The 27,027-nt window shown below is 45.1% G+C and overlaps 1 protein-coding gene across 5 annotated transcripts in view; it reads right to left on the bottom strand.

The window, feature by feature from the left end:
• ntng1a (netrin g1a) overlaps positions 1-27,027 on the bottom strand; it is a 229,723-nt gene that overhangs the window by 100,806 nt on the left and 101,890 nt on the right. For all 5 annotated transcript variants that reach the window (XM_031796454.1, XM_031796457.1, XM_031796456.1 and 2 more), the window contains exons 4-5: positions 19,243-19,415; positions 2,137-2,163 (exon numbers count right to left, since the gene is read on the bottom strand). In XM_031796454.1, the coding sequence (XP_031652314.1) occupies positions 2,137-2,163; positions 19,243-19,415 (200 nt within the window). The remainder of the gene's footprint in view (positions 1-2,136; positions 2,164-19,242; positions 19,416-27,027) is intronic.

Raw genomic sequence — 27,027 nt, 5'->3', positions numbered from 1 at the left:
TTGATTAGAGAAATTAGAGCATTATGTGGATCCAATAAGTATCACATCTGTTCTTCTACTAGTTATTAGGGTGAGGGAGAATACAGGTAAGCCGTGCTTAATGAGAAGTGACGGATTATAATCAATGCTGCTGTCATAATGAAATGAAATCTCGCAGAGCCCAGAATCGTTTCTATTTTAATTTAAACTTTGCTTCAATGGCTGCATTAGGGCAAATCTGGCTGGCTTAATCAACTTGAAATAGAATTGAGGAAAAGTCAATAAAGAATTAAATTACCTTCAAACAACAATATGAAAAAGTGCAGTGTTTTCTGTTTGCTGTCCTCAAGGACATTTAGCTGTGTTCTGGTTGGTTCTTTTGTATTTGAGAGGACATAGCTACATACACACGATTTCAGTTGGTTTACCCCAACTTCATCCTTGGTGTGTCTACACTACCACAGCTGGGTAGTGTTTCATGTTGTGGTAGTTATGGAGGTGCGTCTGCTGGTGTAAAGAAAGACAGACAGCATCTTGTGAGTGTTTCAATATCTACAGGCCTGGTCTGAATGAACCGTACAGACTTGGCCATCGTCAGTCAGTCAGTGAGTGAGTCCTTTCTGTGAGTCCCACAGACAGACAGACAGACAGGCTGTAATAGAGACACTCCCCACTAAGAGAGAGAGCAGCCGTTGGTGATGGTCTGACTAAGTGTGGGGTTGGGTTGGGGAGGAGCAAGCGAGGTGGTGACATGTGAGTGGTGCATGTACAGCATATACAGTATATATATAAATATATATGTATGGAGAACATGCATGCAGCATATGTAAAGAGCATTGGTCATGCACAGGCAGGAGACAACACTGAACACATTCAGCTCTCTAAGATTGGGGGTTTCAGGTAGAGGGAGGGAGGGGTCCACTTGGTTCTATGCTAATTCCTGACATCAAATGTTTCAGAATATTCATGACAAACTGGTTATTGTTTGAATCAATTTATCGGTTTACGTTTACGTTAGTTTGACATCAGTTGTGGTTACTGTTGTGGTTTGAAGTTCATCGCCAACTAGCCAACTAGCCAATATGCTGATACCATTGTAAATTCTGATCATGGCTACGTCCCACTACTTATAAACAGCTTCCTTTCCTTGTCTCTTTCCCTTCATGAATGCTGACACATAAAAGGACTGGGTAGGTCTGGTAGCCATATTGCTCTAACCTATATAGTCCTTTAGATATCTGCAGTCATGGAGATACAGCCAGGAATCAAAGAGAGGAAACCATTCAAGACTAATGGGATGCTGTCCATCTTAGCTGATTTGTGTATCTTGCTTTTTTCCCCCATAGAGGGGGTGCTAGCTAGGGACTGCACCTCAGGAGAATTCCACATCAATCAATACGTCGATTGATAGGTGGATTGATGCGGAATGGGCTGGGGCTCTGAATGCACTTTGGCTTGTTCAGTACCTGTGTACGTCTGAAATGACACCCCCGATTCCCTACATAGTGCACACATTTTGACAAGGGCCCATAGATCTCGGGTCAAAAGTAGTGCACTGTAGAGGGAATAGGGTGCCATTTCAGACACAGCCTTGGTGTGTGCGTCTACTGTTATTCTCCCGAGGTGCAGTCCCAGCTGGCTGCTGTGGTAACACCAGACTACGTCTCTAGACGTCTCTCTCTGTGCTCCAGGGGCGACTGGCTGCAGCAGATAATATCCAGTGCTCATATTAAACTGACCTCGCTGACATTATTCCACCACTGAGATCCGGGCACTTTCATAAACTCTATATGCCATTTATGTATAATGCATAGGGGCAAAAACATGTTTTGTATGCATGCACAGGCGTATGGCTGCTATCTAGGCTTATCTTGTTGAAGGTGAATTAGTCCACCTCCACACTGAGCAATTCTAGACAATAAGGCAGAGAGCTATTGCTATTTCCTTTAGGGAGGAAAACAACAGGGAATTAGACTAACCCTGGCATAATGAACATTTCCAAACCAATTATGACTGATCCTTCACTTAATGAATAATGGAGGACCTAAATCAGAAATGAACATTTAAAACCAAGTGGACTTTAGGGAGGGATATGATAAGACGTAGCAAAGCATCAAGCAGTTTCTGTGTTTTCTTTTCTGCTATGAATTTACTTACTAACTGGACCAATGCTATTGGGGATACCTGCAAGACAAAGACAAAACACAGTTGACATTGAGAGATTAGTCATTTACATTTCATTCTATTTTAACAAACTGTAAATTGCAGTTTAGGACATTGTTTGTATTCATTTAAAAACATTGAATGTAATCTTGTAAACAGCAGATAAATATGAGGAAATATTACCCCACGCACGCACATACACTCACACAAGATAGCACGGAGACACACCAGACTAAATAAAAAAACAAAACTCCTGATTTTGGACAAACTTTATCCCAACAGTGTCTTGCTCTGTCGTTGAGCGTAGACATTAGTTGTATCATTATCCCAGTCTGTCGATACAACAGACCGACTGTCTGATGTGCCAGCTCCCTCTCTGAACAGATAACACAGTCAGACAGACACATCCCCATGGCGACCAGATCTTTCACACAGCAGACTATTTGCCCTGCATAGATCTCAGAGACTCACTGAGCTTTATAGACCAGCACGGTCCCAGGCTGACGAATGTGACTGACTGAATCTTAAAAGTCCTCATAAATCCCACAGTAGTAGAGAATCAATTGGTGGTGGACATTTGGATCATGTAGATGTGATTCTTGTTATGATGAGGTACGCTGGGCTGTTGGTAACACGTAGATTTAGCGTTTCTCTAATTTGTCCGTTTGCACTATACTTCTCTCTGAGCGCCTCCCCCTATGAGGGCATTTGTCTGTCTGTCAGTGTCTGTCGGTCGCGTAAACAAACAACGACAAACAAGCCGTAACAACAGGAAGCGGAGCCACGCTGCGCTCTGCAAATGGAGGAAATAAATAAATAAAGCCATAGATAAATAAATAAACAAGGTCTGTCTGGGTTCTCTCTCTCTCCCTGTGTCTCCATCGCACATCTTCCCCCAAACACAGAGGAGATATGGAGACATCTGTGATCTGTTGTCTTTTGTTTCTCCTTCATCAAATGGAGGCCTCTCAGTCGTTCAGTCAACAGCGCTTGGTGGGCCTGGAGGATTACCTCATCATTCTCCTTCTGTCTACAAAGGGGGTCTGCATAACATAATGTGTATGTGTATGTGTCTGCTAGTGTGTGGATGTGGTTTTGTGTGTCTGCATGTCCACACACGTGTGTGTGTGTGTGTGTGTGTTTGTGTGCAAACAAGCAAGCTCTGGCCAGCCATAAGCCATCGATCCACCTCACATCATCTAATCTCTCTCTCTCTGATCCCGGCTCGACAGGCATAGTTAGGAGCAAAATGTATGACTTATTGGCGAGGTGTGTGGGGAGTGGGGAGGCAGGAGGCAGACAGGTAGATGAACACAGAATTGTAGTAGACTCTGGAGGCAGACTACCTGAGAGGGAAAGGACGCCACGCACGCACACTCGCACGCACACACACACACACACACACACACACACACACACACACACACACACACCACAAACACACACACACACACACACACACACACACACACACACATTATGCAATCCCATTCAGTGAATCACAGCTGAAAAGAAAGAATGCTGGATTCCGATACATCCTGATACTTCTTTCATAGAGAATAAAGAGAGGTTTCAAAGCCCATTGTTAGCTCTAAATGTTTAGCCTATACAACAAGTATTGAAAGAAATGCAATATTAAAACTGTACAGTATATCTGTTATTTTTATTGCATATAGGAATAACTGAGCCTAGGTGAATCGGGGAAGTAGGTATTAAAGAGTTTTGTCATGTTATGTTGCTAGTAGATGATAAAAACACAGATAGCCAGCTATCTAAGTGCACCGGGCCCATGCAAAAGGAACTGCCCCACTCACACGGCTCTAGCACGGAGTTTGGGGATGGAATAAGCTAGAAGGCAAGCTACAACTGGATTTGGGATGATGTGGGTCTTCACCGTCTTTCGTGGACAGAAGCGTCCTGCTCATGTAATGCTCCTATTTACATGTACAGTTGAAGTCGGAAGTTTACATACACTTAGGTTGGAGTCATTAAAACTAGTTTTTCAACCACTCCACAAATTTCTTGTTAACAAACTATAGTTTTGGCAAGTCGGTTAGGACATCTACTTTGTGCATGACACAAGTCATTTTTCCAACAATTGTTCACAGACAGATTATTTCACTTATAATTCACTGTATCACAATTCCAGTGGGTCAAAAGTTTACATACACTAGGTACACTGTGCCTTTAAACAGCTTGGAAAATTCCAGAAAATGATGTCATGGCTTTAGAAGCTTCTGATAGGCTAATTGACATCATTTGAGTCAATTGGAGGTGTACCTGTGGATGTATTTCAAGGCCTATCTTCAAACTCAGTGCCTCTTTGTTTGACATCATGGGAAAATCAAAAGACCCACTGGGAATGTGATGAAAGAAATAAAAGATGAAAGATATAATTATCTCTGCTATTTTTATGACATTTCACATTCCTAAAATAAAGTGGTGATCATAACTGACATAAAACAGGGAATGCTTACTCGGATTAAATGTCAGGAATTTTGAAAAACTGACTTTAAATGTATTTGGCTAAGGTGTATGTATACTTCCGACTTCAACTGTATGTTACTTATCCGAACACTTTTCCGACTTGATAAAATACAAATTTCTCGCAAAATACACATTTTATATGTCGTATTTGGACTTTAGTTGAAAGGATGAAACTAATCAGAATGTTTAACAGCAACCTCATTCTGCAATCTTCCCTTTAATTATTCTAAATAAATATGATATATGAAAATGATTTAGAGCTGAGGGGATATGCATGAGCCCTAATCGTTTATAGTTCTTAGAGTAAGTCTTTTACTTTATTGAAACATTTTCAGTTGATTTTATTTTAATTGTTTTATTGCAACCATCAATCCCAAAATACAGGTAGAGACTAGATTACATTATTTCTAAGTAAATCTATTCAGAGTAGACTTTAGACTGCATTGCATTGAAATGTAGCACTTTGTCCATCAGGCTACTTAACTCGAAAACATCCATTTGATGAATTAACAGTTGTCAATACAAGAAACACATTCATTCCTTCACTTCACACAATTTAGGGTATTCATCCAACAACCTTTTCTTCGCCAGGTCACGGCCAGAGCAGCATTGCCTGTCAATGTAATTATTATACCTATGAACAACTAGCAGGCAGGAAAGCAGATGTTGGAGATTGTATGTCGCTTCATTACATTAACTTTCAATTACCATCATTTTCAATCCCATTCACCTGCCCATATTCCCAATTACTAGTCATAACAGAATCTATGTGTGTGTGTGTGTGTGTAGGTGTGTGTGTGTGTGTCTGCATCTCTCCATTATGCTCCATAACATAATCTAATTGTGCACAGGAAGAGCATTAGTGTGCTTATGTTTATGGAGCGCCCCATAGATTTTTATGATCTCCACTTCTCAGTCACTTCTCGGTCTCTCAGGGGTCACCTCTCAGTCACTTCTGAGTCTCTCAGAGGTCACCTATCAGTCTCTCAGAGGTTACTTCTCAGCCTCTCAGTGGTCACTTCTCAGTCTCTCAGAGGTCACTTCTCAGTCTCTCAGAGGTCACTTCTCAGTCAATTCTCAGTCTCTCAGTGGTCACTTCTCAGTCTCTCAGAGGTTACTTCTCAGTCACTTCTCAGTCTCTTCTCAGTCTCTCAGAGGTCACTTCTCAGTCACTTCTCAGTCTCTCAGAGGTCACTTCTCAGTCTCTCAGAGGTCACTTCTCAGTCTCTCAGAGGTCACTTCTCAGTCTCTCAGAGGTCACTTCTCAGTCTCTCAGAGTCCACTTCTCAGTCTCTTCTCAGTCTCTCAGTGGTCACTTTTCAGTCTCTCAGAGGTCACTTTTCAGTCTCTCAGAGGTCACTTCTCAGTCTCCTAGAGGTCACTTCTCAGTCACTTCTCAGGCTCTCAGAGGTCACTTCTCAGTCTCTCAGAGGTCTCTTCTCAGTCTCTCAGAGGTCACTTCTCAGTCTCTCAGAGGTCACTTCTCAGTCTCTCAGAGGTCACTTCTCAGTCTCTCAGTGGTCACTTCTCAGTCTCTCAGAGGTCACTTCTCAGTCTCTTCTCAGTCTCTCAGAGTCCACTTCTCAGTCTCTTCTCAGTCTCTCAGAGGTCACTTCTCAGTCTCTCAGAGGTCACTTCTCAGTCTCTCAGAGGTCACTTCTCAGTCTCACAGACGTCACTTCTCAGTCTCTTCTCAGTCTCCCAGAGTCCACTTCTCAGTCTCTTCTCAGTTTCTCAGAGGTCTTTTTTCAGTCTTTCAGAGGTGACTTCTCAGTCACTTCTCAGTCTCTCAGAGGTCACTTCTCAGTCTCTCAGAGGTCACTTCTCAGTCTCTTCTCAGTCTCTCAGAGGTCACTTCTCAGTCTCTCAGTGGTCACTTCTCAGTCTCCCAGTGGTCACTTCTCAGTCTCTCAGCGGTCACTTCTCAGTCGCTCCTCAGTCTCTCAGAGGTCACTTCTCAGTCACTTCTCAGTTTCTCAGAGGTCTCTTCTCAGTCTCTCAGAGGTCACTTTTCAGTCACTTCTTAGTCTCTCAGAGGTCACTTCTCAGTCTCTCCGTGGTCACTTCTCAGTCTCTCAGAGGTCACTTCTCAGTCTCTTCTCAGTCTCTCAGAGGTCACTTCTCAATCTCTCAGAGGTCTCTTCTCAGTCTCGCAGATGTCACTTCTCAGTCTCCCAGAGGTCACTTCTCAGTCACTTCTCAGTCTCTCAGTGGTCACTTCTCAGTCACTTCTCAGTCTCTCAGTAGTCACTTCTCAGTCACTTCTCAGTCTCTCAGAGGTCACTTCTCGGTCTCTCAGAGGTCTCTCCTCAGTCTCTCAGAGGTCACTTCTCAGTCTCTCAGAGCTCACTTCTCAGTCTCTCAGAGGTCTCTTCTCAGTCTCTCAGAGGTCACTTCTCAGTCACTGCTCAGTCTCTCAGTGGTCACTTCTCAGTCTCTCATAGGTCACTTCTCAGTCTATTACCAGTCTCTCAGAGTTCACTTCTCAGTCTCTCAGAGTTCTTTTCTCAGTCTCTCAGCGGTCACTTCTCAGTCTCTCAGAGCTCACTTCTCAGTCTCTCAGAGGTCACTTCTCAGTCTCTTCTCAGTCTCTCAGAGGTCACTTCTCAATCTCTCAGAGGTCTCTTCTCAGTCTCGCAGATGTCACTTCTCAGTCTCCCAGAGGTCACTTCTCAGTCACTTCTCAGTCTCTCAGTGGTCACTTCTCAGTCACTTCTCAGTCTCTCAGTAGTCACTTCTCAGTCTCTCAGAGGTCACTTCTCAGTCACCTCTTAGTCTCTCAGAGGTCACTTCTCAGTGTCTTCTCAGTCTCTCAGAGGTCACTTCTCAGTCTCTCCGTGGTCACTTCTCAGTCTCTCAGAGGTCACTTCTCAGTCTCTTCTCAGTCTCTCAGAGGTCACTTCTCAATCTCTCAGAGGTCTCTTCTCAGTCTCTCACAGGTCACTTCTCAGTCTCCCAGAGGTCACTTCTCAGTCACTTCTCAGTCTCTCAGTGGTCACTTCTCAGTCACTTCTCAGTCTCTCAGTAGTCACTTCTCAGTCACTTCTCAGTCTCTCAGAGGTCACTTCTCGGTCTCTCAGAGGTCTCTCCTCAGTCTCTCAGAGGTCACTTCTCAGTCTCTCAGAGCTCACTTCTCAGTCTCTCAGAGGTCTCTTCTCAGTCTCTCAGAGGTCACTTCTCAGTCACTGCTCAGTCTCTCAGTGGTCACTTCTCAGTCTCTCATAGGTCACTTCTCAGTCTATTACCAGTCTCTCAGAGTTCACTTCTCAGTCTCTCAGAGTTCTTTTCTCAGTCTCTCAGCGGTCACTTCTCAGTCTCTCAGAGCTCACTTCTCAGTCTCTCAGAGGTCACTTCTCAGTCTCTTCTCAGTCTCTCAGTGGTCACTTTTCAGTCTCTCAGAGGTCACTTCTCAGTCGCTTCTCAGTCTCTCAGTCTCTTCTCAGTCTCTCAGAGGTCACTTCTCAGTCACTTCTCAGTCTCTCAGAGGTCACTTCTCAGTCACTTCTCAGTCTCTCAGAGGTCTCTTCTCAGTCTCTCAGAGGTCACTTCTCAGTCACTTCTCAGTCTCTCAGTGGTCACTTCTCAGTTTCTCAGAGGTCACTTCTCAGTCTCTCAGAGGTCACTTCTCAGTCACTTCTTAGTCTATCAGAGGTCACTTCTCAGTGTCTTCTCAGTCTCTCAGAGGTCACTTCTCAGTCTCTCCGTGGTCACTTCTCAGTCTCTCAGAGGTCACTTCTCAGTCTCTCAGAGGTCACTTCTCAGTCTCTCAGAGGTCACTTCTCAGTCTCTCAGAGGTCACCTCTCAGTCGCTTCTCAGTCTCTCAGAGGTCACTTCTCAATCTCTCAGAGGTCACTTCTCAGTCTCTCAGAGGTCACTTCTCAGTCTCTCAGAGGTCACTCGTCTGTTTGATGGGGAACATGATCTCTAAGGGCGTGGTGAGTGGATGTCTATATATATATATATATATATATATCAAATCAAATCAAATCAAATGTATTTGTCACATACACATGGTTAGCAGATGTTAATGCGAGTGTAGCGAAATGCTTGTGCTTCTAGTTCCGACAATGCAGTAATAACGAACAAGTAATCTAACTAACAATTCCAAAAAAAACTACTGTCTTATACACAGTGTAAGGGGATAAAGAATATGTACATAAGGATATATGAATGAGTGATGGTACAGAGCAGCATAGGCAAGATACAGTAGATGATATCGAGTACAGTATATACATATGAGATGAGTATGTAAACCAAGTGGCATAGTTAAAGTGGCTAGTGATACATGTATTACATAAGGATGCAGTCGATGATATAGAGTACAGTATCTACGTATGCATATGAGATGAATAATGTAGGGTAAGTAACATTATATAAGGTAGCATTGTTTAAAGTGGCTAGTGATATATTTACATCATTTCCCATCAATTCCCATGATTAAAGTGTCTGGAGTAGAGTCAGTGGCATTGACAGTGTGTTGGCAGTAGCCACTCAATGTTAGTGGTGGCTGTTTAACAGTCTGATGGCCTTGAGATAGAAGCTGTTTTTCAGTCTCTCGGTCCCAGCTTTGATGCACCTGTACTGACCTCGCCTTCTGGATGACAGCGGGGTGAACAGGCAGTGGCTCGGGTGGATGTCCTTGATGATCTTTATGGCCTTCCTGTAGCATCGGGTGGTGTAGGTGTCCTGGAGGGCAGGTAGTTTGCCCCCGGTGATGCGTTGTGCAGACCTCACTACCCTCTGGAGAGCCTTACGGTTGAGGGCGGTGCAGTTGCCATACCAGGCGGTGATACAGCCCGCCAGGATGCTCTCGATTGTGCATCTGTAGAAGTTTGTGAGTGCTTTTGGTGACAAGCCGAATTTCTTCAGCCTCCTGAGGTTGAAGAGGCGCTGCTGCGCCTTCCTCACGATGCTGTCTGTGTGAGTGGACCAATTCAGTTTGTCTGTGATGTGTATGCCGAGGAACTTAAAACTTGCTACCCTCTCCACTACTGTTCCATCGATGTGGATGGGGGGGTGTTCCCTCTGCTGTTTCCTGAAGTCCACAATCATCTCCTTAGTTTTGTTGACGTTGAGTGTGAGGTTATTTTCCTGACACCACACTCCGAGGGCCCTCACCTCCTCCCTGTAGGCCGTCTCGTCGTTGTTGGTAATCAAGCCTACCACTGTTGTGTCGTCCGCAAACTTGATGATTGAGTTGGAGGCGTGCGTGGCCACGCAGTCGTGGGTGAACAGGGAGTACAGGAGAGGGCTCAGAACGCACCCTTGTGGGGCCCCAGTGTTGAGGATCAGCGGGGAGGAGATGTTGTTGCCTACCCTCACCACCTGGGGGCGGCCCGTCAGGAAGTCCAGTACCCAGTTGCACAGGGCGGGGTCGAGACCCAGGGTCTCGAGCTTGATGACGAGCTTGGAGGGTACTATGGTGTTGAATGCCGAGCTGTAGTCGATGAACAGCATTCTCACATAGGTATTCCTCTTGTCCAGATGGGTTAGGGCAGTGTGCAGTGTGGTTGAGATTGCATCGTCTGTGGACCTATTTGGGCGGTAAGCAAATTGGAGTGGGTCAAGGGTGTCAGGTAGGGTGGAGGTGATATGGTCCTTGACTAGTCTCTCAAAGCACTTCATGATGACGGATGTGAGTGCTACGGGGCGGTAGTCGTTTAGCTCAGTTACCTTAGCTTTCTTGGGAACAGGAACAATGGTGGCCCTCTTGAAGCATGTGGGAACAGCAGACTGGTATAGGGATTGGTTGAATATGTCCGTAAACACATCGGCCAGCTGGTCTGCGCATGCTCTGAGGGCGCGGCTGGGGATGCCGTCTGGGCCTGCAGCCTTGCGAGGGTTAACACGTTTAAATGTCTTACTCACTTCGGCTGCAGTGAAGGAGAGACCGCATGTTTTCGTTGCAGGCCGTGTCAGTGGCACTGTATTGTCCTCAAAGCGGGCAAAAAAGTTGTTTAGTCTGCCTGGGAGCAAGACATCCTGGTCCGTGACTGGGCTGGGTTTCTTCCTGTAGTCCGTGATTGACTGTAGACCCTGCCACATGCCTCTTGTGTCTGAGCCGTTGAATTGAGATTCTACTTTGTCTCTGTACTGGCGCTTAGCTTGTTTGATAGCCTTGCGGAGGGAATAGCTGCACTGTTTGTATTCAGTCATGTTACCAGACACCTTGCCCTGATTAAAAGCAGTGGTTCGCGCCTTCAGTTCCACACGAATGCTGCCATCAATCCACGGTTTCTGGTTGGGGAATGTTTTAATCGTTGCTATGGGAACGACATCTTCAACGCACGTTCTAATGAACTCGCACGCCGAATCAGCGTATTCGTCAATGTTGTTGGCTGACGCAATACGAAACATCTCCCAGTCCACGTGATGGAAGCAGTCTTGGAGTGTGGAGTCAGCTTGGTCGGACCAGCGTTGGACAGACCTCAGCGTGGGAGCTTCTTGTTTTACAGTGGGGCAAAAAAGTATTTAGTCAGCCACCAATTGTGCAAGTTCTCCCCCTTAAAAATATGAGAGAGGCCTGTAATTTTCATCATAGGTACACTTCAACTATGACAGGCAAAATAAGAAGAAAAAAAATCCAGAAAATCACATTGTAGGATTTTTTTATGAATTTATTTGCAAATTATGGTGGAAAATAAGTATTTGGTCAATAACAAAAGTTTATCTCAATACTTTGTTATATACCCTTTGTTGGCAATGACAGAGGTCAAATGTTTTCTGTAAGTCTTCACAAGGTTATATATATTTTGGCCCATTCCTCCATGCAGATCTCTTCTAGAGCAGTGATGTTTTGGGGCTGTTGCTGGGCAACACAGACTTTCAACTCCCTCCAAAGATTTTCTATGGGGTTGAGATCTGGAGACTGGCTAGGCCACTCCAGGACCTTGAAATGCTTCTTACAAAGCCACTCCTTCATTGCCCGGGCGGTGTGTTTGGGATCATTGTCATGCTGAAAGACCCAGCCACGTTTCATCTTCAATGCCCTTGCTGATGGAAGGAGGTTTTCACTCAAAATCTCATGATACATGGCCCCATTCATTCTTTCCTTTACACGGATCAGTCGTCCTGGTCCCTTTGCAGAAAAACATTTGGCATGGGCCCTCAGATCCTCAAAAGGTTTGACAGCTTCCCCATTGAGAGCATCTTGACTGGTTGCATCACAACTTGGCATGGCAACTGCTCGGCATCTGACCGCAAGACGCTACAGTGGATAGTGCGTACGGCCAAGTACATCACTGGGGCTGCCATCCAGGACCTCTATACCAGGCGGTGTCAGAGGAAGGCCCTAAAAATTGTCAATGACTCCAGCCACCTAAGTCATAGGCTGTTTTCTCTGCTACGACACGACTAGCGGTACCAGAGTCTGGGACCAAAATGCTCCTGAACAGCTTCTACCCTCAAGCCATAAGACTGCTGAACAGTTCATCAAATGGCTAGCTGAACTATTTACATTGACCTCCTTTATAATAACATTTTTGTTGCACTGACTCTCTTGCACGGGCTCTATCTCCTTCTCCGGCACAGTCGGTATAGTAGGGACAGGCACCAGTAACCGGTTTGGATGGAGGGAAGTTTGCCGATCCGTGCCACGGAAAAAGCAGCAGACATAATTTGATTGAATTCCTCTGGAGACGAATTCCAGCCTGCCCCCATCCTGAACACTCTCAACACTCGACCGCCTACATCTAAATGTCTTGTGGGGGAAAGGGGAATAGATCTATATCGAAGGTGGCAAGTGGTAAAGTGCATGTGTGCCGAGTTCGGAGGCACAGTTAAGATTCCGGGAATGAGGCACACAGAGACAGAATCCTGAGACGGAAGAAACAAATATTTGAAAGAAAGATTACCGTCGCAGCTGCAGCGAGCGAGATGTTGGAAAGGCAAAGTAAACAAGCCGGGTCTCGGGGGGGGGGGGGGTAATGGAGGGAGGGAGAGAGGGAAAGGGAGAGAGGAAGAAATAGAGAGAATGGAGAAAGAGAGAGAGAATGAGAATGAAACGACAATAGAGGAGTGGGAACAGGATCAGCAGTCAGGAGACAATGCAAATAGCAGAGAGGAAATAGAGTAAAGCATCAACACCTAAAGAGGAGAGGGAAGATAAAGAACAGAGGGATGGGGGGGGGGGTGTTCGGATACAGAACTAGAACGCTGTATAATTAAATAATGCCGGGTGGGAAGGAGGGAGAGGCAGGGAGGAGAGGGAGGGGGGTGGTGAAGTGGGAGAGAGACATTGAGGGAGCGAGGGAGGCAGGGAAAGAGGGAGCGGAGAGCTCTTCTCTTCCCATCTCTGTGTAGACACAATGGCCACCTAGGCCTTTAGGTATCACTAATTACAGTATCCATGGTACCACTCCAGACACGCTGCTGCAGACACCCTTCATTATAGCAGCTAGGGCTCAGGACCAGGCTGGGCTGGCTGCTTCAACAGGGCCAGACTGCGTTCAACCACTGACAGCAGCAGGAAATATAGTATCAGCCAACATGTTATAGGTGGTTTATGTTGATCTGTGTGGATCCCACTGTGTGGAAAGATTCATAGGAAACAATAGTGTATTTTCCTTCTAAATCTACATTTTGGCTGACTTGTTTTGCCATGTATACATGTTTTACGGGCATTCAACATAACAACATAATCCATTAACAATGTTACCTAACAATGCTTAGACATGTGGAATGTGTTAATGATACACTACATACATGTTTAACATTTCACTGGTTTTACGATTGTGAAAAAGTATCTGTAATCTGCCTCTGAGAGTACAAAACATTAAGGACACCTGCTCTTTCCATGACAGACTGACCAGGGGACTCCAGGTGAAAGCTATGATCAATTATTGATGTCACTTATTAAATCCAGTGTATTTTCCTTCTAAATCTACATTTTGGCTGACTTGTTTTGCCATGTAATACATTACAGTTACCTGTCCAAAAACTGTAATCAGTAACATAACTTTTAGATTATCCAAACACAGGAATGTTTACTTTTGGATTTCTTCCCTTAAGAGGCATTGGAAGAAGACAAAAATGGTCCATCAAACGCATTGGTGTGTCATCATAGTGGTCTCTGACTTGTGGTCAGACTCGTTCAGCTGGAACAAACTTAAAATGCTTAAAACGTGAGCTTAAAATGCTGAATTTAATGTCACTGAGAAAACAGAAAGGTGTCATAATGCATTTTCGCAAACACAATTTCTGAAAGGGGTGGCAGGGTAGCCTTGTGGTTAGAGTGTTGGCCCAGTAACCGAAAGGTTGCTGGATCGAATGCCCGAGCTGACAAGGTAAAAATCTGTCCTTCTGCCCCTGAACAAGGCAGTTAACCCACTGTTCCTAGGCTGTCATTGTTCTTAACTGACTTGCCTAACAAAGTGCAGTCTTTTCAGTATGAAGTGATTGTGTTAGCGGTGTTATTGGCTAGCTCCTCTGAACAAAAGTGTCCTTATGAGAGACCACGTTTTTTTTATGGCAGGTGAAATCGTACATCATTAGCTCATTGTTATGGATGTATCCAAATAAATGTCAATAGAAAACAGCTTAAACAAATGCAAAGGCAGCTACTTTGCTGTTATTCTGTCTGCACTGTTTGACGTGACTGTAAGTTAGCCGTAGTTGGCAATCTAGCAAGCAAGGGATATGAACATTGCCAGCCAGTATGGCAATGGAACACTTAGAATGAACGACTGGGTCGCGTCCATAGATACAGAACAAAAATACTTAACGACTGGGTCTCGCGTCTCTGGCAACTGAACCAGTAGAACGAACCAGCTGGCTTGGGTAGCAATCTTAGATTTGTGTCAGGTATATATCTTGTGGAAGGATGAAATAGTATGAATAAATTCATCAAAATAATGTTTTTAATGAAAATATGTCAATCGCTATTTGAATAGGTTATTAACAATAAGAGAATAAGACGCTTAAGTGATATTATCCTCAAAGCCGGTGTTTGGAGGATATATTGGCACGATTGTCACACCCTGACCTTAGAGAGCTTTTTATGTCTCTATTTTGGTTTGGTCAGGGTGTGATTTGGGTGGGCATTCTATGTAAATTTGTCTATGTTTTGTATTTCTTTGTTTTGGCCCAGTATGGTTCTCAATCAGGGACAGCTGTCTATCGTTGTCTCTGATTGGGAACCATACTTAGGTAGCCCTTTTTCCCACCTGTCTTTGTGGGTAGTTGTCTTTGTTTGTTGGCACTATAGCCTTTAGCTTCACGGTTGGTTTTTGGATTGTTTATTGTTTTGGTCGGCGTCATAATAATATAAAGGAATGCACCTTGGTCCTCTTCTTGCAACGGCCGTGACAACAATGTTGTTAAGTCGTCCGAAAACCGTCTTCTCGGGCATTATCACTTAAACGTTTTATTCTCTTATTGCCATCATGCTGAACCACACCATTGGATTCAACAGTGAATAACACCGCTGTGACATCTGGTTGGTATGCGTTATTGTACACTAATTAGAGAAGCAGAATGGTTTGCTCCTATTGTGACTGTCACCTCCTCCAGAAACATGATACAGTATTGCTGGTTAGGGGTTGGTAAGTCTGTTATAAGACATATATATGTTATCTGTTAAAGCTGCATGACTACTGCGTCTCCTCAACAGAGCTCATCGTATGGAGTAGGGGCTGATTCCAGATCTGCACTTATTGAAACTTCACCCCCGGAATCCATCGTACAATACAGTGCATGATCAAGCTTGGGACAAATCTTCCTAGATCCTGTTAGCACACTAGTGTACTTTACCCAGATAGGAAAGACTACTGTAACAGAGAGTTATTCAATGCTAACCTATTAAACTCTGACCCCCTCTGGTGGCATTAAAATCGAAAGCGGTAAAATCAATAAGTCACATAAAAGCTGATATCAGTTAGACGGCTTTGGCTTGCCTTTCCCCACGGACCAGAGTCTGTCACGGAGGAGGAGTAGAGGAATCCCTACAAATCCACCCGGGGATGTGTGTGTGTGTGTGTGTGTGAGTGTGTGTGTGTCCATGGGGGACACGTCTGCCTCTGAATACTTTGATCTGAGCTCATTTACAACTCCTCTCGGCAAGATGTGAAGCTTTACATGTGGCTCCTAATCCTGAGGAATTAGAGATCAGAGGTGGGTTCGATATGACCGAGGAGCGTTTAGTACGACCCCACGTTTCGCTGACCACAGACCTGCCGTCCAACACGGACCACAAGGCAGGGAAGTGTGATGCGATACAGAGCCTGATAGACATGATTTGTACTTACCATAGTTGTTTTAAATGTGGGGGGGTGGTTCCTGAGAAAGGCTATAACGTCGATGGTGTGTTTACAGTACGGCTATCAAGAGGCCATCATTTCAAACGGTCTACTTTAGACCTGAGGTGTATCCATGACAACAGTGATCCCCTTATCATTGTCTGTGGATAGATCTGAATGCTTGAACACTCCCGTGGTGGTTTTACGGACGTTCAACATAACAACATAATCCATTAACAATGTTACCTAACAATGCTTAGACATGTGGAATGTGGTATGATACACTACATACATGTGTAACATTTCACTGGTTTTACGATTGTGAAAAAGTATCTGTAATCTGCCTCTGAGAGTACAAAACATTAAGGACACCTGCTCTTTCCATGACAGACTGACCAGGGGACTCCAGGTGAAAGCTCTGATCCCTTATTGATGTCACTTATTAAATCGACTTCAATCAGTGTAGATGAAGCGGAGGAGACAAGTTAAATAATAGTTTTTAAGACAGTTGAGACAGTTGAGGCATGGATTGTGTATGTGTACTATTCAGAGGGTGAATGGGTAAGACAGAAGATTTAAGTGCCTTTGAACGGGGTATGTTAGTAGATGTTTGTTTCAAGAGCTGCCGCACTGCTGGGATTTTCACTCTCAAACATTTCCTGTGTGTGTATCAAGAATGGCCCACCACCCAAAGGACATCCAGCCAACTTGACACAACTGTGGGTAGCATTGGAGTCAACATGGGCCACAATCCCTGTGGAACGCCTAGGAAACCTTGTAGAGTCCATGCCCTGACGAATTGAGGCTGTTCTGAGGGTGGTGCAAATCAATATTAGGAAGGTGTTCCTAATGTTTTGTACACTCAGTGCAGTTTTACACACTGTAACCTGCCTCTAGAACAGTCGTCACAGTTTTCACAGCTCACCAAGCTAGCCTTTTCAGTTCCTGTCTAGTTCCACCATTTGAGGAAGAAAGGCTTGAGACCCACTACACCACTATCCTCCATCTTTCTTCCTTGCAACCCCTCGCCCTAGAAGAATGAACTGCCATGGGTAATTCTCCAACTGATCCCTCTCCTTCTCTCTTCACTGACACACGGAAAGAGGGGTTAGAGAGAAGTAAAGAGAGAGAGAGAGAGAGAGAGAGAGAACGTAAGAGGGAGAGAGAAAGAGAGAGAGAGAGAGAGAAAGTAAGAGGGAGAGAGAAAGAGAGAGAGAGAGAGAGAACATAAGAGGGAGAGAGAAAGAGAGAGAAAGAGAGAGAGAGAAAGTAAGAGGGAGAGAAAAAGAGAGAGAGAGAGAGAACGTAAGAGGGAGAGCGAAAGAGAGAGCGAGAGGGAGAAAGGGAGGGAGAGAGAGAGAATATTCCGAGGCCCCAGAAGGCAGAGTTATCCGTGACAGAGAGTGATGCCCACTTCCCATCCCTCCATCTCACCCGTCCCTTCCTTTCTCCATCACTTTCCCTCATTCACTCGGTCAGAAAGAACAAGCTTTTCTTCTTTTCCTTGTCGACTCTGTAGATTTAACACGGCATCATACGTGTGGAATCATCCACTGTATCACCGTCCTCTAACATGAGTCATCCATCTCGTTACCACTTCACACGACCTGATGTGTATCATAAAAATAAATTAAATCCTAATGTTTGATTTTGACTACTTTCTCTGTATAGGATAGCAATATGCTCGATAGGTTGGGGGGACATTTCGATAGAGTTGTGAAATTGAAATTACACACAGCATAAGGAGATTTTTCTGTTAGTATCATGCGTTTTCTTTATTCCAAGGGGAATGGCACGCGTTCTTAGACCTCACAGTATTACTGCATTATGGATTTTTCCATAAAGTATAATAATATACTTTAAGGTAAGACGGTCTTTTATCATGAGGGTGAGAGAGAGAACGTGTGTGTGTGTGTGTGTGTGTGTGTGTGTGTGTGTGTGTGTGTGTGTGTGTGTGTGTGTGCCTGTGCGTGCCTGTGCGTGCGTGCGTGTATGTGTGTGTGAGTCCACACACACCCATCCACATTGGCATTTTTAATAATGTGCTGTCAATCTCAGTCTCAGAATGACCATTTTGCTAACACTCCCTAAGACTCATAACTCTCTCCACCTGGGAGGGAGAATACTTTTTTTTACATCATCACCCAGCAGCCAAGAGATCACTAATGGAGAAAAACATCCAGCCAAACGCAATAACAGACCTGCCTATGATAAACCCTACAGGCTCAGAAATGCCAACACAATCAAACCATTACCAACAGCATCAAAAAATGACTGGTTGTGCCTTCAACATGTCCTTGGCAATAATGATCCTCTCTCTTCCTTTTCTTCTGGGTATTCAGTAACCCCCTGTCTATGTTAAAATGGCAACTTGCCCTATAAGGTGTGTCTCGGAGGCATATGCCATTTATTTGACAGCGCTAGCTGGCTTCCGTCTGGCCAAACAGGGTTTATGGCGGAGGAGGGGGGTACAGAAGGAAGCATCTGCCACCTGTGTGTGTGTGTGTGTGTGTGTGTCCATGGGAGACACGTCTGCCTCTGACTACTTTGATCTGGGCTCATTTACAACTCCTCCCTGCTAGATGTGAAACAGACCTTACGTCTGGCCAAACAAGGCTTATAGGGGAGAAGGGGAGAAGGGTGCTAAAGAAGAAAGCTCCTGCCACACTCTGGACACACACACACACAAACATTTTCCTAAAGAATCTCCCTGAGCTGGAATAACCAGCTGCATTACATCACGTCTGTGCAGGCTACTGGCATCCTTGGCCCCTTTAGCCCCATCGCCATGAGCCTCACATCAGACATCCAGCATGTGACCTGTTAAGAACAATGGAGGGAGAAAGACCCCATTTTCTGTTGTGAACAGTCAGTGTACAAATACAAAGCTGTGAAAGAATGACATGAATACACTGTGGTTTGTTTAGTGCAGCAGCTAGACGTTGTAGAGGGGATGAAAAGATGAGAAGGAGACTAGGGTTAGAGTGGGATCTGGGATCTGTTGTAGTAAAGAGACAAAGACCTCTGGATTACATCCACCCCCTGATGAGAGAGAGAGAGAGAGAGAGAGAGAGGGGGAGAGAGAGAGAGAGAGAGAGAGAGAGAGAGAGAGAGAGAGAGAGAGAGAGAGAGAGAGAGAGAGAGAGAGAGAGAGAGAGAGAGAGAGCACGACCATCATGAGGTGTGTGAATTTGTGGGTGCTTCAGAGCATGAGTGCGAATACCTGCACCTGCGAGAAATATATTGTGCATATATGTGTGTATGTGTGTGTCTGTATTATGTGTTCATAATATCTATCTGCATCTGTTCATGTGTCTCTGTGCATGTGTGAATATATTTGTGCATGTGTATTCCTGTGCGTGTGTGTTGGTTACTCACAGGTATTTGCCGTGCCCTTGGGGATGGGTAGATAGGAGCCTGCGCTCCACGTCCTTCCCTGGTAGTTCCTCTTACAGCGGCCACAGTCCGGCCCCGTGGTGTTGTGCTCACACTCACAATTTAGCGTCTCTTTGTCAAACACACAACTATTGGCATGAAGGTTACACTTGCACCTGTCGAGGAGGAAGAAGAACAGAGAAAAGAGAAATCAACACCTGTGGAATTTTCACTTTCAATTCCTGAGCTAAAATGTGAGATTGAAAGAAAAGAGCATGACAGAGAGGGAGGGAGGCAGGCAGGGAGGGAGGGAGGGAGGGAGGGAGGGAGGCAGGCAGGGAGGGAGGGAGGGAGGCAGGCAGGCAGGCAGGCAGGCAGGCAGGCAGGCAGGCAGGCAGGCAGGCAGGCAGGCAGGCAGGCAGGCAGGGAGGGAGGGAGGGAGGGAGGGAGGGAGGGAGGGAGGGAGGGAGGGAGGGAGGGAGGGAGGGAGGGAGGGAGGGAGGGAGGGAGGGAGGGAGGGAGGGAGGGGAGGGAGGGAGGGAGGGAGGGAGGGAACAAAGAGTAAGTATTTGGACAGTGCAGAAGGGCAGGGTTTCCTTGAGGATGATTTGCATGTGAACACAGAAACAGAGACAGAGGTATTCTCAGTTTCAGGAGAACAACTTCAAACAGCACACACAGCGCCAAGGATTCCTCAAAAGAGTCTGCATCATTATTTTCCCTCTTTCTTCTGCCATGAAAGATGACTTATTTATAATTGTCTCACTGGAGGAAGTGTAATTGCAGTAAGGTCACATTTAACTAAGCGAGAGTGAGAGAATGTGAGAAAGGGGAGAGAGAGATAGATAGAGAGAAAGATCAGAGAGAGAGAGAGAGAGACTAAATGAAACAAGTATAGTGGAATTGTTCAACAAACCGGGGAGAAGAGATTTGTAGTCACCCCCCCCCCTTCTCTCTCTCTGAGTTTGTACACATCAGCTGCTTCAAGGGTGTTAAAGAGCAGGACCACTCTTATTTTGGCAAAGAAAAATAAAACTAGGTCTTTAAAAGAGGCTCAGGCATTCACATAAACAAACTAGTGAATTCCTATTCTCATCCCACTACAATTGTAATATTACAGCACAACAACATAGTCATGTCTAGTCAATACTCAAAGTGACCACTGGGGACATACAAACTTTATGCCAAGTACGCATCTCTAATCCTGACAATGGCACTTGACACAGAGGAAGTCTAAAAACAGCTTGCATTGATTTTGTTGCAACGAGTCAAGGAGGTTGCAATTGTGTTTTGCGATACACTGTGATCTCTATCCATCCTAGGAGAAAGAGAAATGGAGGTGGTAGTGTTGACTTGGAGTACTGGCGTTCGGAGGTAACTCTACTCCTCTGCTGGGACTGTGTGCGCAAGGTAATATCATGTATGTGTTGGTGTCCACGTGCGGCCTCACCCTTGGCCTCCCATCGCAGATGAGAGGAGAGTCGTCGTCACTCAGCTCTCACTATTCACGTCTCTACAGCAATATGAGAAGGCATACTTCCAAAAACTATTGACAGCAGTTTCATTTGGATTGACTTTCTGAAAAATACCATTATTTCAAAGAATATCATTACTCAGCGATGTACCATGTAGAGACAGGAAGAGCCTCCCAAGACTGTCAGCTATAAACACGACATGAAAATGACATAAAAAGGAATCATGTGAATTGGTGTTGCTCTGATGGGTTCATATCAGGTGACAATACTGTGACTCTTAATGTCCTTCTATTGTGAGCAGGGCTACAGTTTATGGATTGGTGATGCTATCATGGCTGCATATCTGGTAGAACAACAACAGATCTCTATTAGGAGCAGTGTGGAGGGTGTTGTTGAGGAATGATCAGCCAGGGACAGCTCAGCCTACCCTTCCTAACACTAACAACATGGTGAGAGACTGCAGTGACAGCTGGCAGTGTTAATCCCTCCACCACGACTCACTGCGCCAGCTCTAAAAACGCTAAGCCTGATTCACCAGATAAATATGAGGACTCACAAGGAACAACACTCCTAAACCAATCAGCCGACTTTGATCTATCTCAGCAGCTCTCCGCTCATCTGCTGTGGCGGTGGAGGAATGGCTGATTCCTCATGCTCCGATTTCAGGCCGCCTCGCCGTCACCCACCGATTAGGGCCACAACGCTTTCTCGTCATGTTTGTCCCTGGCTATGTCTCTCTCATTCTCTCTCTCTCTCCTCTCCCTCTCTCTCTCTCCCTCTCACTCTTTTCTGAAGGCCTATAAGATCACCCGTCCCCCCTGCATGAATATGGGTGCCCATTATTAAACCTATTATGGCGCGGCATGTCGGGGGGAACGTGCAGCGCTGTAGCGTTGTGGTGATGTTGTAGGAACTGATGTGCATCATGCTCTAAAGTGCTTCAGGGTGATGAACGACGCCGCCATCCCCGCAGGTATACACGCTCAGCATAAATGATGGGTCATTATTTTCCTCAGGCTCCCCGATTTGCATCTCATTACCCAGAAGGCTGTTGGGTGGCAGTGGCGACAGGGGACATCGCTATTACAATGTGCCTCACACTGAAGAATCAACAAGCAGCCTTGACAGATAATAGACACCTATTTGTCTGTCTGTCTCTCTCTCTCTCTCTCTGTCTTTCTGTCATTCTCTCTCTCTGTCTTTACCTGTCTGTCTGTCTGTCTGTCTGTCTGAGCTACATAACCAAAATGTTAAATGCAGTGAGGTTGTGAGCCGGTTAAACTGTGTTACTTGACATTCTGATGAGGCAGCTACCTTTCTCTGTTCTCCTCTCTGTTCTCCTCTCTTTCTCTTCTCTTTCTCTCTATAACTGTCGGGGGGTCTGAGACTTAGACTCCATGGAGAGGAGAGCCTTTTGTGCTGTAACCTTCAGGTCCCCTCAACACCGGAGACATTTTAATCATCGGGCAGAAATGATATCGTCACGCGCTGCTGGCATAATGAAGAAGAGGCCGGGCGGTGGGCCCATGGGTCTCCCAGCCCAGTGTGTATGTATGTGTGCATGTGTGTGTGTGTGTGTGTGTGGAGCCATGGCCCATGGATCTCTTAGCTGTTGGCTCTGTCGTGTGGAAATCAGACCCAGGCCCCGGGTGCCGGGGGAGGCCCTAGGAGAAGGGGACGGCTTAAACGAGTAATGCTGTAAACATGCATTTAATGGCAAAGCTCCTCCCCTGGGCACTCTCACTTTCACTACCTGTCTTCAATTAATGCTAGTCACCACACTTTAGTGTAAAGTCTGCGGATATGGGTGCAACATTGAAAGGAAGTCTCTCTATCTCTTTCAGACTTTCTCACTTTCTGTCTGTCCCTTTCTCCCACTCTTTGTCCTCTGTCTCTTTCTCTTTCTGCTCCTATGCCTTGCCTCAAATTAAATATTCATAGTGGTTAGGCAATGTTTTGTTTTCGTGTGGTACTTTCAAAGGGCTATCGCTCAAGGCGAGTTTGGAGAGCCAACCACTGTCTGCTGCTCTGCTAGAGGTCATGAGGATATTTATTCATAAAATTACCCAGGAGGCTGTGTGCTCATTGCTCAGACAGGTTAACGTGCTCAAGTGGAGGAAAAAAAGAAAGGGAAAATCAATGCTGGGGTTTTGCCTTTTTTGTCTGACTTCAGACTTCCAGTCTTCCACCCACACTTTCTTACATCTGACAAAAGGTTTGACGTTCTCCTTGAGATGGAGGAGACAGAATACATTGTACAGCTCTGATTTATTTATTTATCTTTTCCAAAATAGACAAGCGGCAGAGACGTGCGATGATGCGAGCGGAGTGGAGCTTACACCCAGCTCGCCTGAAGCACCGGAGACTCTGACCTCCAAAGTAATGGAATTCTGATTGACAATGAGGGACGAGACGGCATGTTGTGCACTCTCCAAACCAATGTTATTAGCAAAAAGAAGAACAACACAACACAAGGCCTAGTTTCCAGGGAAATTACTCTTCCTTTTTTTATAATTGTATCTATAATCTCTTTCGAAAGACACCGGCTATCTCATTATAACCAAACAAGCACTTTTCCCTCATCCAGCATTTTCTTACCGTGCCTTTGTAGCTAGACATATCAGTCGCTAATTAATCATAATTACACACAAACGAAGCCCACACATGGCCATGTAACGGTGCTGATCCTACCAAATTGAGCAGCGTGAATGAAACACGGCCCTTAAGTGGGTTCATTAAGTGAAGCAATTAAATTCAATCAAACGTGCAGGTGTTATTGTAACCAAGCGAATAGGGTTAAATACGCATTCTGTCTCCTGTAAGTGAGCAACAATAAAACAATGGAGGGGAGGGGAAAACGATCCAGCTCCGACTCGATTATGCAAAGGCCAAATTGAAATAGAATCCCTGGAAGGAATACTAACAAGGCTTGAAGGTGTCCACAAGTAATGTGTCTGGGTAGAACGGAGTCCGACCGTTACTGAGAGCCTTATCAGGGACCTAACCACAACTATTTCAAACATTGTGACTCGCAGCAATAAGCAACAACCCCTCCTCCCTGAAGCTGCAATGATGTTGAAGGGTGACATTGAGCCACCCTCCCCTCACATCACATCACACACACACACTCACGCACGCACGCACACACACCCACACCCTTTCTTGACACTTCAGCTCACATTAGATCTAAACAGATCTCCCTCTTTCTAGCGTGTTAGCTGCTAATTGCCTCCTGATGAAGGAGTTGTACAGCCTTCCTCTGGCCTGCAGTGCAGTGTAGGAAGTGAGAACCAGGCTCTGGCTCTCCTGCGTAGCCCTTTGCTAACAAACACACACATGCACACACACACACACACACACACACACACACACACACACCTTAACAGATTTGACAGGGAGAGAAGCGGAGTTCGGGGCTATCCTTCGAATTCCTGATGACTATAAATCCTTCTGCTGCTCTGTCATTCGCTACATACTTTAATCTGAGGCTGCCATCATTGAAGTCCTTTGTGGTGACAAGGGGCATGAGGGGCATTGTACAAAACAAAGTCATCAGCGATTGGATCAGAGTTTCAGAGTATCAAAGCCAATGACACATTTTCAAACCTCTGCTTTACTCACATGTGTATTGGCTCTGGTCCAACCCATCGGTTTCTGGACCAATCAGACATGTGTTCACATTCGCTGAAGGGTCGGGGAGGTACCTCAGATCCAGACTCATTACGGAGAAGAAACTAACGCCCGTGGGCGTGGCGTAACATTTGGCTGGAGCAAGGAGTCTGGGTATCCAGTGAAACCCTCCTCCTCATCGTGACCCGAGGGGAATGAACCACTCTTATCTGCCTTGCCACTGCCAAGCCTTCAACAGCCTCATCTTAGTGGAGCTCTGGGAAAATCGACAGATCTGGATCTTTCAGTAACAAAGGTGTCGAGACACAGCAACCTTTCAAGCATGTTATCAACTCTAAATTGAAGTCGGGCCTATGTACTGTGCCTCATGGAGTTGAGGAAATGATTGAAATGGCTCAAATATATAATACTCCTTATACGGTTGAATAATATAAGACACAAGTTACCCAATAGCATGGCCTGGTACAGCTCATTATAGGAATATTACATTTGCTCCATTAGTAATGCGATACGCTTAAGTAGCCAATTAAGTTGTGAAGTGGAATACAAGTGAAGGACCCTGCAGCTGAACTGTGGCACTCAGCTTAAGACGTGGTCATCCAAATGATCTTAATGAACGGTTTAAGTCCGCGGAGAGGAGGACAGACAAGGGGGTCAGACTTCAACATGAACCCTAATACCTCATCTTAAAAAGTAGGGTTTGCTGGTATGAACGCTGAAGTAATTCAATGCGAGGTGTTCCTCTACGTTTTTTCCATCCACTGTGAATGCTGTGAGGGCTGTGCCATTACTAATGCATGCTGGCTGACATGTTATCCAAGCAGGAGTCAATCAAGAGGGCTTTACTGTGGCTGACATGCCAACCCAGGTCAATAGAATCGAGTGGTTGGCGACTCTGATACCCCACCCCCCTTTCTATTGGATTTAGAGCTGCTGGGGACAGAGGAGAGGAGAGGACGCACCAAGGGGGTAAGGACCAATACCAATACCATTGGGAAAAGCAGAATAGGATTTCAAGGCAGGAAGTCAATGCTCCTTGAGTACCAAATGTGAGTGAGCTTGTCATTTCAACAAGCCACATAGAAGCAAAATCAAAAGAGAGAAGAGGCATTGATCAGTTTGGGTCTGTAGGCCAGAGAGCCTGCCATTGGACACACTGACCTATGTGTCACGCCTGCTCCCTCTCTTCCCCTCTGGCTCTCGAGGGCACCAGGCTCCCCAGCATTGCGCACTGCTGCCACCATCATTACGCACGATTACGCATCATTACGCGATTATTGGACTCACCTGGACTCAATCACCTCCGTCGTTACCTTAAAACATTTTCCACCATAATTTGCAAATAAATTCATTCAAAATCCTACAATGTGATTTTCTGGATTTTTTTTCTTCTCATTTTGTCTGTCATAGTTGAAGTGTACCTATGATGAGAATTACAGGCCTCTCATCTTTTTAAGTGGGAGAACTTGCACAATTGGTGGCTGACTAAATACTTTTTTGCCCCACTGTAATAAATATTAGCCTAAAGACAGGATTTCATTGACAGAGAGGGGAACAGGTCCTCCTACAGAGTCACATGCAGGTAAGACAATTTGATTTCTATATAGTAACAGAAAAAGGCATCAAAACACTTACAGTATCTTTACCAAATAACTCTCAACATTGAAGAGATGAGCTGTATTTCAAAATATAAAATATAATCCATGTTCCATGCCCTGTACACCTGAGCATGTGGCAGCAGATAGCCTAGATCAGTGGTTCCCAAACTTTTTATAGTTCCGTACCCCTTCAAACATTCAACCTCCAGCTGAGTATCCCCCCCCCCTAGCATTAAGGTCTGCGTATTCTCAAATGATGTTTTTTTGCCATCATTGTAAGCCTCCCACACACACTATACGATACATTTAATGAACATAATAATGAGTGTGAGTTTTTGTCACAACCCGGCTTGTGGGAGGTGACAAAGAGCTCTTATAGGACCAGGGCACAAATAATAACATAATAATAATCAATCATTTTGCTCTTTATTTAATCATTTTACATATAAAACCTTATTTGCTCATTGAAAATGGTGAATAACTCACCACAGGTTAATGAGAAGGGTGTGCTTGAAATGATGCACATAACTCTGCAATGGTGGGTTGTATTGGAGAGTCTCAGTCATAAATCATTTCTTAAATACAGTCTGTGCCTGTATTTACTTTTCATGTTAGTGGGGGCTGAGAATCCACTCTCACATAGGTGCATAGTTACAAAGGGCATCAGTGTCCTAACAGCGCGATTTGCCAAGGCAGGATACTCTGAGCGCAGCCCAATCCAGAAATCTGGCAGTTCACAGAACCGCTTGTTGCAATTTTGACGGGACTCTCTTGTTCAGATATCGGTAAGTGGACTGTAGGCAGGGCATGAAAGGGATAAGAAATCCAGTTGTTTGTGTCATCCATTTCGGGAAAGTACCTGTGTAATTGCGCACCCAACTCACTCAGGTGCTTCGCTATATCACATTTGACATTGTCTGTAAGCTTGAGTTCATTTTCTCACAAAAAAATCATATAATGATGGAAAGACCTGTATGTTGTATTTGTTAATGCAGACAGAGAAGTGCTTCAACTTCTTAGTCATAGCCTCAATTTTGTCCCGCACATTGAAAATAGTTGCGGAGAGTCCCTGTAATCCTAGATTC

This window comes from Oncorhynchus kisutch, linkage group LG18, assembly GCF_002021735.2.
Source record: "Oncorhynchus kisutch isolate 150728-3 linkage group LG18, Okis_V2, whole genome shotgun sequence".
In the NCBI taxonomy this organism is placed as follows: domain Eukaryota; kingdom Metazoa; phylum Chordata; class Actinopteri; order Salmoniformes; family Salmonidae; genus Oncorhynchus; species Oncorhynchus kisutch.
The sequence above is the reverse complement of the archived record's forward strand: the minus strand, read 5'-3'. Positions and strand labels throughout refer to the sequence as shown.